At 40.8% G+C, this 13,153-nt stretch overlaps 1 protein-coding gene across 1 annotated transcript in view; it reads left to right on the top strand.

Moving 5' to 3' along the window:
* The window catches only part of LOC109989526 (gamma-aminobutyric acid receptor subunit pi), a 66,811-nt gene that overhangs the window by 3,842 nt on the left and 49,816 nt on the right, over nt 1-13,153 (top strand). Inside the window, exon 2 of the mRNA XM_020641305.2 lies at nt 12,427-12,516. Within this exon, the coding sequence (XP_020496961.1) occupies nt 12,464-12,516 (53 nt within the window). The 5' untranslated portion in view covers nt 12,427-12,463. The remainder of the gene's footprint in view (nt 1-12,426; nt 12,517-13,153) is intronic.

The following is a 13,153-nucleotide window of genomic DNA, read 5'->3' as shown; positions in this document are numbered from 1 at the left end:
GGTCAACTTGTCGTCCTTTTGTAGAACGTTAAATTAGATTACACATAAATAACATTTTCTTTTTTATATAAATTAATTAAAATGATTCAAAAGACTACATATTGGATATTTGGCGCTCGAACAGGTCGCTGAATGCAACTGCACTGTTATAAAAATGCAGTGTATTCATGTTGCCACCCCGGGGTTGGACGTGCAGTCTACTGTTTCGCCGTCGTGTAAAAGCCTGTATGATATTTACTCTATAGTCCGGCTTCTTGCTCTCTCCGTTTATCTTTGCAGCTCCATCCGTCGCCGTCCTCTTCCACCTCTCAGCCTCTGCCATTGTATCAAACATCATAGACGGGCTAACTGTGTGCTTTGTAGTTGAATTCTGGTGTTTGGATTAGTGGTGTAAAGCTGTACGCACTTCTAAATGGTAAATGGATTTGAGTTTTCTATGAGTGACCATAAGTCATTAATTCCATGCGAGCAAATTCATACGCCGCCAACGAAGCAGTGGGAGCAACTTGGGGTTAAGTGTCTTTCCCAAGGACACATCGGACATGTGGCTGCAGGAGCTGGGGATCGAACCCCCGACTTCTCACGAGATAACCGCTGTCCAAAGTGCTAAAGTTACATAGTGCTGAAAACAGGCTACTGGGGTGCTCTGTGGCGCTCTGTGGCAAAGAGATAGACGCCACTCTCCCTGGTTAAAGTTTTTGGTCCACTTTAAAAGTTGCATTTTGTTGCTTTATGCTCGGACATGGACACAACAGTTAGGAGGGGTTGAAAGTGTAGCTGACAAAGAGATTGTTTCTGGATGCTTGGTTAATTTCTTAGGTAAAAAGTAGGAATTTGTGCAATTAGCCGACTAGCAGTCTAAGTGTTGTTTCCCTCTCTAGTGGGCACCAGAATTACTAGTGAACCTGGTGAAAGAAATTGTTGATTTGTTTATCAGTTCAGCCCCGCAAAGCCAGTCAAATGTTGGATCTAAGGTGTATTACAGCCTCCCGCCACTAATCAGTGGTGCTGCCATGCTGGCATAATGCTCTACTGCCTTAATTTAAACCAGCACAGTGGACGGATGGCGTCTCCTCCACTGCGTTGTGAATCTGTGTGCGTAGTTACAAATCCATGGAACGAACCCCGCGCAAGTAAGCCATGGGGATAGATTTACTATTTACTTACCTGAGCCTTGGGGGGGGGGGGGGGGGGGGGATAAAATCACAGTTTATTAAAAAGCTTTTTTTTTCTTCCACTCCAGTTATAGAATTTGTTAACCCTTTCAGCCTATTGGAAATCAGTGAACCTTTCCCCTCAGAAATCAATATCAGTATTGGTAAGTATTGTCTCAAAAATCCATTATAGGTCAGGCTCTGGTAGCTTCAAACTCACCACCAAAGCTGTAACGATCTTCTCATTTGACTTTTCAAGTAAAGAAAAAAACTTTCTAAGATATTGAACCATTTCTTGAAAGGAAACTCCTTCTTATCTACTCCTCTTCTTCATCCTCCTTCTCCTCCTCCTCTGGTGCTATAATAACAGGCCTCCAGATTTCAGTATATATAAATATATGGAGCACTGTTGCTATCTCCTTCCAATTATAATGCAGGGCAATGGACTCTGGAGACTGTCTGGGAGTTTGAGAAGCAGCAACAGTCACTCAGAGCCTGGACGGAGGCTTCTCAACCTGCAGATGAAACAGGGGAGGAGTGACCCTCGCCTGGACAAGGTCCACAGAGCCCGTACTGTTTCTGTGAGACTTCGCCTCAGTGTGCTTAAAAGCGCAAGAGAGAGAGAGAGCAAGGAGAGGGTCTCAGTGGGGAGGTGAGCTCTGGAGTGAAGTCCCTTTTATATTATAAGAACTGTTGGTTAGACACAGGCAGCAAACTCAAAGACCCCACTCTGACCGCACCCTGTAGATCCTTTGGATCTGATGAGGCTATTTGACTCACTTTTCTTCTCGCATTAGTGATTCTGTAAGAGGATTGGGATTTCAAATATTTTAGAAATTCTAAAGAAATCTAAAAGAAAAAGAAGCGAACCGAAGTTTGAGTGCAAAGAAGAGTGCTTTCATATGGCGAGCGTAGGAAGTCAGAAAAAGACCCCTGCATATTGCATTTCTTTATATTTTCAATTGTTTTTTTAAAACTATGGACGGATTGGGACAGAGAAAAAAACTTTAGTCCACATTTCATTCATTGGATCGGTGTGTTCATTGGTGGAGCTCTGACTGTTCAGGCAGAGACTGTAACGCGTAGTGTTTTGAACCCATAAGCATCACACTTGTTCAGTTCAGCACTGAGGCCAGAAGCCCGAAAAGTCCAGAATCCTGACTGGTCAGGAGCAAACAGAAATGAATGTGTGAGGCTTGACACGCACTCACACACTCACACACAACAGTACCATGTAACAGGAGGCTGAGGACGAAAAACGAGGAGACAGCAAGATGGGCAACTGGTAAGAAGTCTGTTAAAGCGAAACTATCTGAGAAGGCAAAGACAGGTGAGAGGCTTAACTGCAGTGAGTGGGTAAAAAGTAGAAGCTTTGATACGGGTTTGATGAGGTGCAGCTGTGTGCACAGGTGAGCAGAGTTGAGCTCGATTATGCAGAGGCAGGGTGAGAGTGAGCGGGTTAGAAGAGGAGCTGCACTGTGACATAGACGTTCAGATGTTTGTTGGGATATGGATTATATCACTGATGTTAGACGTGCCCTTATAAACAGGAACTGCAATTAGGTCTGCTCGCCCTTCAGTACATGAAGATTACATGGAAATAACTACTTTAAGGTCAACTAGTCAAAATCATTTAATTTATTGAACTAATTTAAATGAGCAATCTGTTATATATATATATATATATAGATATCTGCTGAATGAAATGATAAAGTGACCTTACTATATAATCAGACATTAAGGAAACATGTTATGTTGAAGTGCTGGCTTCTCTGACAACAATGAAGCAGCCAGTATGTCCTCCTTCTAACTTTAGATTCTGGGCCTGAATGCTCTGGATTTGTTTGGACCAGAGAAGGTAGGAGGTTTTAAGACACCCCCACACGGCCGTTTTGGACACCCCTCGGTTAGCCTGACTAATGGCAAAGCAACAGGTGTTGCAGCGATGGAAGCGGGCAAGAGAAGTGGTTCAGATAGAAGTGATTGTACCCGACCTAAAAAGCCTCTGCATGTTTCTAATAAGCTCCACGAGCAGAAACGTGCTCAAACTAGGATCAATATTGGAGATGCTTTTGAAAAATGGAGAGAGGTTAGAACACAGAAAGGTTTACAGACCGATGCAGAGCTGGATAAACACTGAAGCTTCAGTGTCTGAAACATGGCAACCCCTGGCACCACATCTCCATGGCCAGGGTGAGACAGCTCTCTCCAATGTTACCAGTGTTTTGAATTTGGACTTCATTACCTATTTAAATGCTAAGTGTCAGAGTTACATATGACTCCTTTAACTTGCATTGGGGGGGGGGTATATATGAAGCGCACTACAAACCATTCTGTGGCACTACAAGCTTTACATTAGGATCGGTTAAAGAACTTTCAACAAACATTCCTTAAACTTAAGATCTGTGAGGCCTAGAGATAACATATCTACATAATAATTAATAAATATGACAGCTGGTTTTAAGCTGCAGCTCTGAACTTAACCTTGTCCCGACTACTTTTTGAGTTCAGAGGTAGTTACCATGGTGATAAAGCTATGTTAAAACCCTTCAGGCTCAACAGATCCGGCTTAACCTCTACAATCTCGCTTCATTGTATACCCTGCCTGGAAATATTTCCTGCATTTATCAAACATTATGATTGAATCAACAGCTTCAAAGCTTTGCTACAGAAAGAGAACAGAAACGTGTGCTATCATTAAGTCTTGGTTATGACATAAAGAAAAGACAGTAACCGGGGGGACAGGCTGAATTTGGGGATGGAGCTATGAGGCCACAGAGGTTGACATGCTACTGATGTGACTCATACAGTACGCCTTGAATAAGTACATTGAAGAGCGACAAAGGGAGGAAAATCCAGAGACTTAGAAGAAGGGACTCAGTTCTGCCTGACATTTCTTTTTATATTTGCCGCTGCCCTCTCTCAACTCAGTTTAATGTCATGTTTCCAACAGTTAGAGCCACAGTTGAAAGACAGGCTTCACTTTGGAGAACTGTTACCTATTGGTGGGCGATATAACAATCTTAGATCGTGAAGGATTTTAACGTGCTGACAATCTGCCAAAGCAGAGAGATTGTAGAACCGGGCTAATGTGTTTATTCATTTATCATGCTGCAGTTTATTCTCCGACACAGACTCGTCTCCCTCCCTCCTTTTTAGCTCCGCAGCGGTGAAAACGAAAACAAAACTTAAAAGTAAAGTCCGCAAAAACAACTCCATCTCGGTTATATGCAACTGTTCTGATATTTTTCCAAACCGACACGGCATGAGCAACAGTTAACTTATCTGCATAGTTTGCACAGTTAAGTTTACATCTCAGGTAGCGACACAAGAAACCGTTTAACGAGCCGGAGAGACGTTAACAGTCAGCAGATTCAGTCAGACAGAGAGGAGCTCAGACAGACAGTGATGAGAGATATAACCCCGGTGTTTAAAATGTTGCTGTCTGTGTTTTCTGCTCTCTCTCGGTTTTTAAAAGTTATTATCAAGCCTCTCCACCCAAAGCTCACCTGTTGTGATAACCAAATTTATAGGGATTACACTAAACAACGTCACACATTGTGTACAGCAGGCAGGTGAGAGTGAGTAACCATGGTGACTGTCTGTCTGTCAATCAACGATGTCCCGCCCCCTCTATGAATAAAACTCTTCTTTCAGTAAAACTTGCTTTGATCATGTGTTACAGAATGAACACATTCTGTATTATGTTTGATTATATATAAACAAAACTAAAGTTAGTCCAATGATGTCATAAAAAAACACAGCCTATAAAAAAAAGGCAGCAGAGCCCATATGAAACTATAGCTGTAGGAATTCTGCAGGGCTAAATAGAACAGAAACACAAGAACTCGAAGTCTACAAGTTTTTAAATGAATGCATCACTGCGTGAAAATGTTCCTGATGAACACAAAAAGAGGACACATAACTAAATCATTATTTCAAAGTGGTGAGGAAAACCTTCAAATTGTGCATAAATATTGATCAAATTGAGGGAAAGACATTTCTGTTGCTAAAGATCTTCTGGGTGAGACCTCCAGACCTCCAACAAAGATGTTTTTAACTAGATTAAACTTGTCAGCACAGTTTTTGTGCATTTAAAAACATTATACAGGCAAATAAGTTTGGTTGAACTGGTCAGTAACTTACAAATTTGTCTAAAGATCAGTATGAAAAAAATCGTGATAAAATCGTGATCGTGATTTTGCAAAGAAAAAATCATCATATGATATTTTTCCCATATCGCCCACCTCAACTGTTACCCATCATCCCAAGTTGGACTGTTCTTCACCTGGACGTTCACTGAGCTCAGGTGGGTGTCTGGAGAGATTTAAGAGACTGACAGGAGTGAAGATATCCGAGCCTTACCTCAGGCACTGCTTTGATGATCAGGATAAAAACAGTGGTAGTCAGCAGACAGCTCTCTGTGTGCACGACTGTGCTTCTATTTGTATTTACAAAGTTGTTTTAGTTTGAACACACAGATAATGTAAAATCAGGCCCAAAGAAAGGTGTGCAAGCCTTGCATGGAGATGGCTATCACGAGGAGGTTGTTGTTGTACTGATACTTATACTTCTTAGCTTGATGGCTTATCTTCCAATGATACTTGTCCCACAAAATCTCAGGAGATCCATCTAATGAGAATCCATGGCATTTAAACAACCCAAGACTTTTTTCTTATACAGTATGCACAAACATGAGGCTCAGTGGTAGAGTCCGATGTGTCCTTGGGCAAGATTCTTAACCCCGAATTGCTCCTCCTGCTACGTTGGCGGTGTATGAATGTGTATGAATGGGATTTGTTAATACTGATGGACACTTTAGAAGCCTCTACCTTCAGTATGTGAATTTTGTGTGAATGTGTAGGTATGACCTGCAGTGTAAAGAAGTACTTTGAGAAGTCAGAAGACTAGAAAAGCGCTTTACAAGCTCAAGTCCATTTATCATTTACCTTGACAATAAGAATTTCAGGCAGACTGTCCCTGAATCTTCCTGAGTTGCTTGTTCACATGTCTATCCTACAGCAGGAGATTATTGTTGTCAGAAGAACACAAAACATGATGAAGCAGTTACAAAACGTGCAGTTACAAACGTTGCAAGCAGTCTACGTATGGTTGTGGGTCGATATAAACGTCACCACCCCGCCGCTCACTCACTTTATGTTTTCCTGAATAGAACCTGCTGCGTTCTCACCTCCGCTCATTCTGACTTCTTGCGGAAAAAATTCAGCTGTTGAAGTAAAGAATTTGGCTTTTTGTGTTCACACATGCAGCTCACTTTAAGGAGTTTTTTCTGCGAATGTGAAAGCACCATCAATAGATAAATAATGAGAGTTTGAAGTTACCGAAGCTTTTGTCAGGGTTAGAAATTAACAGTAAACATTCTAAATCATATAAATAAATATAATAATAATAAATAATTCATCAGTAGGACCTTATAGAGATTATGCGTACGATTATACGTACGATTATAGAGATTCTCCCTGCATTCCTTTTTCTGGAAAAAATGGTCTTACAGGTTGTCAGCTGGTTACAGGTCTATTGCATCGATTCTGTTAAGGTTTCTTTTTCATGCAGTGGATTAAAATCCACTTTAGATCAATATGTGTTGGCTGATGTTTCCATCGAAGCACTGGAGCATGCTAATGATCTTTTTGCAGGGTGCTTTTTACGACAACAATCAATGCAGCTCTGAATTTTTCCCTTTTTGCCTGCGACACGATATCATCACTTTACATCCACAAACTTTTTGCGTGTTCATGCGCTTTCTTTATTTGGCAAAAGTATTATTTTTAAAGGGAACATATCATGAAAAATCCACTTTCACAGTGTTCTTGAACATATATTTGGGTAACCTGAGTGTCTACTGACCCACAAAATGTGAAATAAAGGCAAGTTGGCAAGTTTATTTATATAGCACATTTCAAAAACAAGGCAATTCAAAGTGCTTCACACAAGACATCAAAAGCATCATGACAGAGGAAAGAAAAGAAACCCATGGATAAACCCATCCAGTCATTTGTTTGTGGTCTACATAAGTCTTACAACACAGAGAAAAATGCTCTGTTTCAAATTTGCTCAACTTGTGATGTCACAGTGGGACTCTGGTAAAAAAAAAAAAATCCCCTCCCCTCCCCTGATATCTCCACCCATGGACTCCATCCCCAGCCTAGAACAAAACTTCTGCGCAGGTCTGCCATTTTTAGTCTCGCTACAGAGGAGTGATGTCTCCTGGGAAAACTCAGGAGGGGCTCATTGCATTTAAAGAGACACACACACCAAAACGGAGCGTTCTGAGAGAGCTGGTTTGTACAGGGTCACAAACCTCCTCTGGTGCTTGATTCATGTTATATTTTGACCAAAGCACAGCACAGATGTTTCATTTAGACCACAGGGGACTGTTTGAAAAGGTGGAAAAGTGGGATAATATGTCCCCTTTAATATACAAGTTGTCTTCTTGATTATTTTGGGGTTAAATATATGACACCATAGGATGCATCAATCATTTCATTGTAATGATATAAATAAGTCAGACATGGTTAAAAAAAAATCATCCCCAGTCCCCTCGATGGTTCTCCATCTTATGTAACACGCTCTAATGTACCAGCTGAATGGCTTATTCAGACCTTTTAATCTGTTAACCATTCTGCATGTCATACATAATGGCGTTCCTCAGCAGGGGTCCAGATGTAAGTGCTGGGAGAGATGAACAGAATACACAAAACATGTAGTTTAAGATCCTATCATACAAATAGCAGATTGTAGCTTCTAATTGCAGGAGCATGGGGAAAAAACACTACGCATTTTGTATCAACGTTTGCATTTTAACTCTTTTTTTTTAAACGCTGAAAATACATTGCAGTTAATCCCCGTAACCGTGCTGAGTGCGTTTGATTTCCAGCCCAGTTTATTCGTCCTCCAGTGCATCACTCGGAGAATTACACTTGTTTTCATACATTCTTAATCAAGCTTAAATTACTGTTGAGTGCTACACTGCGGAGTGCACTAAGAGCTTAACTGATGCAAGATTTTAAAACTGATATGATTGAAGAAGAGAAATAATTCACTCATTATGATTATGGCGTGGGTATGGTGTCTCTTTTTAAAGCTGTAATAAAAATAAAACCTTTTTTGTTGTACATGTTAAACCACCCTCTGTTTAGCTGTGAAGCTCTGCCGCATGTGCTGCAGACAATGGAGCAAAGTATTCTGCCTAATTTGGTTTTACAGAAATACAGTACGTGAAACGACCATGACTTCTGAAGCTGTGCATTTTGAACTGGTGACAGAAATAATGACAAGTCAGCACAATGGAAACAGTGAAACATGTAGAGTCAATGAGGATCCTTTTTTTTTGGAGGCACATTAATTGTGATTGCTTAATGGGTCACGCAGTCAAGGGACTGACACCCAAGAGTCCAGACTTTAAAGCCTCTGCGAAAGTCAGTCTTGACTTCATTTATGTCATGCATTTATTGGGAATTGGCTCTTGCCATATTTGAATAGTTTGAATTAGTAATGAGAAACTTCACTCAAGTAACCACAAACTTATCTTCAAACCTAAAGCAGGAACAAACTGCAAGATAATCGGGTCAATTTAAGGCTTGATTCCCCCCTTCTGACAATCCTAAGCAATCACAATTTTTTAATGGCTTTCCTAAGATTATCTTGCCAGAATTTCCTGAGTTGTGTTTCTGATCTGATCTCCTGTTGTGTCGGGTGAACCACGAGGACAGCCGAGCACGCAGAGCATGAATGAAATGATAACCAATCGTAAAGCGAGGTGACTGAAGGAGGAAGAACAACGGCCGCAGAGAATACATTTTTACTGATCTCCAGTTTGCACCGTAAAATCTACAGCCCATCGTCATGCTGTCTCCACATTATTATCTAAAGCTGAACTTTTATCTTTGTCAATTGTCAGTTAAACACAATCGCAAATTCTTCCTGGCAATCATCCGCCGAGTTTGTTTACTCTGAAGTCGCATTAGACTGTGAGAGAGATCGCAAGATTTCCAGTTTTTAGAGTCAGGACTCTGGTAGTTGGCGTACAGAGTCTGATAGTGTGGTGTGCTCTTATGGTCACATCTTTGCCCTCCACACTATAGGAACAAAATTGTTCAATCTTCTTCGTCAAAGGTTGGGTCTCTCACATTTTCAAAATCTGATAAGATGTAAAAATCTTTAAATGTGGGCCAGACATAACCGGGTAGTTTTGGTTCACAAACCAGACTAAACTGTGATTTGTTTTCAACCTGAAAACAAATCACAGTGTTTGAAAGGATTTCCTCTTCTTCATTTACTTGTACTTTCCTCTGGTGTTCCTGCGGTGCCAACAACATGTAATGCAGTTTGAGAGCTACCTTTTTTTTGTTTTTATATCCCATCAGGAGCATATATGCTGATTAAGCCTGAACAACATGAGAAAGTGCAATGACATTGTTCAATATAACGATGAGATTTGAAAGATTTGAAGGACGCTGAATCAACAAGTATTAAAGAGAATATTTTACACACCTGGGTTTTGCAAAATGTCCCAAAATAAATCCATAATATCAGATGTTGTCTCTTTCTATCTGGCATCAGTTAATCTGAGGGTTACTAGTAGCTTGACCTTAACATGACTGCAGGTTTTTTGATTTCTTTTTTTTCTGCTTGAATGAATCTAGACTGTCTAGTCTGTCTCTCGCTGATAATGACCTGTCAGCTCTCCACTTCCTGAATTGTGTCTTGTAACTAAAATTCCGATGTAACTCGTGATGGGAAATACATCTGCAGGATGATTCCAAGAATATGTATGAAAAAAAGAAGGAAGCCATCTGCAGTTAGACTCTGTGCATTATTTACATGACTTGAACATGAGTCATAAAGCATGTGTTAAATGAGATCATCAGCAGAGAGTGAAACATTGATGCACGTCTGTCAGAAACACTCATGTCATTTATCGCAGCCCGTTTGACTGTGACAAAGTTGACAGCAAAGACATGTAACAGAAAGTGGGCCATGCTGCATCATCCCAATGCTTTAAGAGCGCTAGTAGTCTGTAGTTCAATCTCTATAGTTACAGAAAAGTGCAGCCTATTTTGCTATAGATTTTGTGAGCTTTGCAGAGTCATACTGCTAAGATGTAATGTCTGGAGATCTGTCAAAAGCAGCTTAGACTATGAGTTCATGTAAACATTAAAAGTGTGGTCCTAAATGTCACTTTCACTTGTGCTGTTAAATAATAATTATAGTATTTTTAACACTGGGACCTATTTTTTTTTTATACATATTTGGGGAATAAATGGGAAGATTGGCAGAATTGCTCCAGTTGATCGCCTCAGCCGACAACAATAAGGCAGAGTGTAATTGCTGGGATGAATTTGTGTTCAGTAAGAGAGTTTTTTTTTGCCTCTGAGGATCAGGTTGTTCTTCTTCTTAAGTTTTCAGCAATATCATGGGAAATTACCCTACAAATAAAGAGAAGGTATTTCTTTTACAGAAACAGGTAAATCTTTGCTCTTCTCAAAATCACCAGATTCCATTTAGAAAAGTGATTATTCCATCAGGCAGACAGAACATGAGAGTTTCAGATTCACTGATGACTAGTATTTGATAAAAACTAATGATTAAAACACAAAGGTTTCACAATAACAAAGTTATAGAGGCAAAGGTAGACCAACACCTCCATGTTCTTCAAGATCAAATTCATGTTTTGTTTTTTTATCAGTGTAGTCTGTTGTCTTTAAGAGCGTGGTGTGAAAGCTGTGTCTTGCTTTTTCTGAGACTGTCAGTAGCAAAAAACAACTTTTAGTGGAAGCACTTTGATTTGGAGCATTTGCCCTGAATAAATTTTCAAATTTCAGCCATTACAGCCTTCCTCGTGGCTGCTGGCTGACTCATCCAGTTGTAGTAAGTTTTTTTTTTCCGTTTTTTCATTAAGAACCTTATTTATATATTCAGATTCATATAAAAATAAGTTACAAAGTGCTTTACAACTAATAGAAACCCAAAACAATGTATCACAAATTCACAATGAAAGCAGATTATTTGGAAAAAAAACAAAAAAAAAAACAGATACCTGTGCTCCAATCAAAGGACAAGCAGCCAGTGAAGACACCCCCAACCCCAACCACGCCCCCATGCCCCACTGATAAGTTACATAACCCACCACATGGCAATTATTGCCTCCACAACCCAAACAGCCCTGCCAGCCCTCAACAAACCAAGGCTCCGTTCATGAGGGCCAGCCAGGCAGTAACAACAACAATTCTAACCTACCCTACCTCATGGCACCCATAACTCCCCCTGACCCGACCATGCGGACCAATGGGCAGCAAGAGTCAGGATACCACCCCCCTTCACCTGTGTCTCTTCTAGTCTGTCCTGCGACACCTCAGGGAAGGCTGACAGCGAGCCCCAGATCCCTCCCCTCTCCACACCATTAGACCCTAAACATGTAAAAATATGGGCCAGAATAACCCTTTAACCCTAGCTGTGATTAGAGCAAGTCTCACCTTCTACAGAGCCACACCACCATGTATCAATATTATGTAACCAAAGCTGTAATATTACAACTAACAGGTCTCACTGTATTTCACGCCCACTCCTCTGCAAAGCCACTTTTAACACCCTGGCCACAGAAGTCCACTGAAATGAACTGAACATTAAATATTTTCTTGGCCCAGCTTGTCGTCCACATTAGTCGGGTCTCTGTGCTGAAGTCATTCTGGTCTCTGAAGGTTTTCTGTCTGCTTTCATCTCAAAAGATGCATGAGGGAAAAAGAGAGAGAGAGAGAGATTTCCTTTGAAGGAAACTGCGTTATTACTTTTCATCAATGTCTGGAGCTTTCAGACTTGGAGTTGGGGTGAGGTCTGTAAGAAGAGGTCATTGTGCTGCACACAGACACTCCCTACGGCATGTCAGAACTATAATTTGCTGTTGTGAAGTTTAGAAATACAGTATGTCTGTAAATAAATCCTGCATTTCAGTCTGTCAGAGAGTCCATTAAAGATAAGCCAGTGGCACAGAAGAAGCAGCATTACCCAGGAGATAGATATCATCTCAGTGTAAAACTAATCATGTAAAATGCAGACTGTAAAGATTAAAATCAGCATCAGACTATCTGCTGTGTGTACCAGCTGATCAGGAAGGTGTAGGCGTCACTGGATCGGCACAACACTGCACTATCTCTGTTTCAAACGGAGATAAAAAAGTATTTTATGCATTTACTATCATCACTTGCATTCTTCTAAATTGCATGTTATTGTCCTTTGTGTGCTTTTATCACAGATAAATTCCAGCTGGTGTCTCCGCTCAACTTGCAGCCATGGCTTTCTCTGTATCTGGAGGGACCGTGTTCACCATCCTCCTAATTAGCAGGTAAGATGGCTCACAGAAGGAGAAATGCACCCGCTGGGATGTTCAGCCACTAAGCTCTCCAAGTGCATAATCATGTCGTGTCAGATTCTAAATGTATACCAACCAGTGCAACCAGTGCATTGTTTGTTTAGATGAAGCTGAGGAGAAGATAAAGAGGTAATCAGATGTATCATTTTCTTGTGAATCATCAATACTCAAAAAACAACACCCCATGCTTTACACGAGAAGCAAAGACACCACTTTGACACATTCTGATCACTGCTGAGCAGAACTGATGAGGCAGCATCCAGCATCACATGTTTCAGACTTGCATACAGTTGTTGTTATAATCCCTGCAGAGGTCACACAGAGAGAATGATGGAATGTTTTGCTGATGCTACCGTGAAGAGAAGCCCGTCGTCGTCATCTTGCAGTTTGTTTTCAGAGCAGAAAACACACTTTCGCTGCACATTTCAGATAAACCCTCTGGGTCTCGCTGGATCCCGCTGTAAGATATTCTCTGTATAGTGCAGCGCTACTTTGCACCATCAGCTCTGGGATTAATGTGCAGCAACACGTTGCCTGCTGCATTAGTATGTAGTCAAATTCATCAGCTTTTATTGCAAATTCCATACGCCAAACTATGACTGTTTATACA

The sequence above is a fragment of the Labrus bergylta genome, chromosome 10 (assembly GCF_963930695.1).
Source record: "Labrus bergylta chromosome 10, fLabBer1.1, whole genome shotgun sequence".
In the NCBI taxonomy this organism is placed as follows: Eukaryota; Metazoa; Chordata; class Actinopteri; order Labriformes; family Labridae; genus Labrus; species Labrus bergylta.
This window is presented reverse-complemented; position numbering and strand designations above follow the sequence as displayed.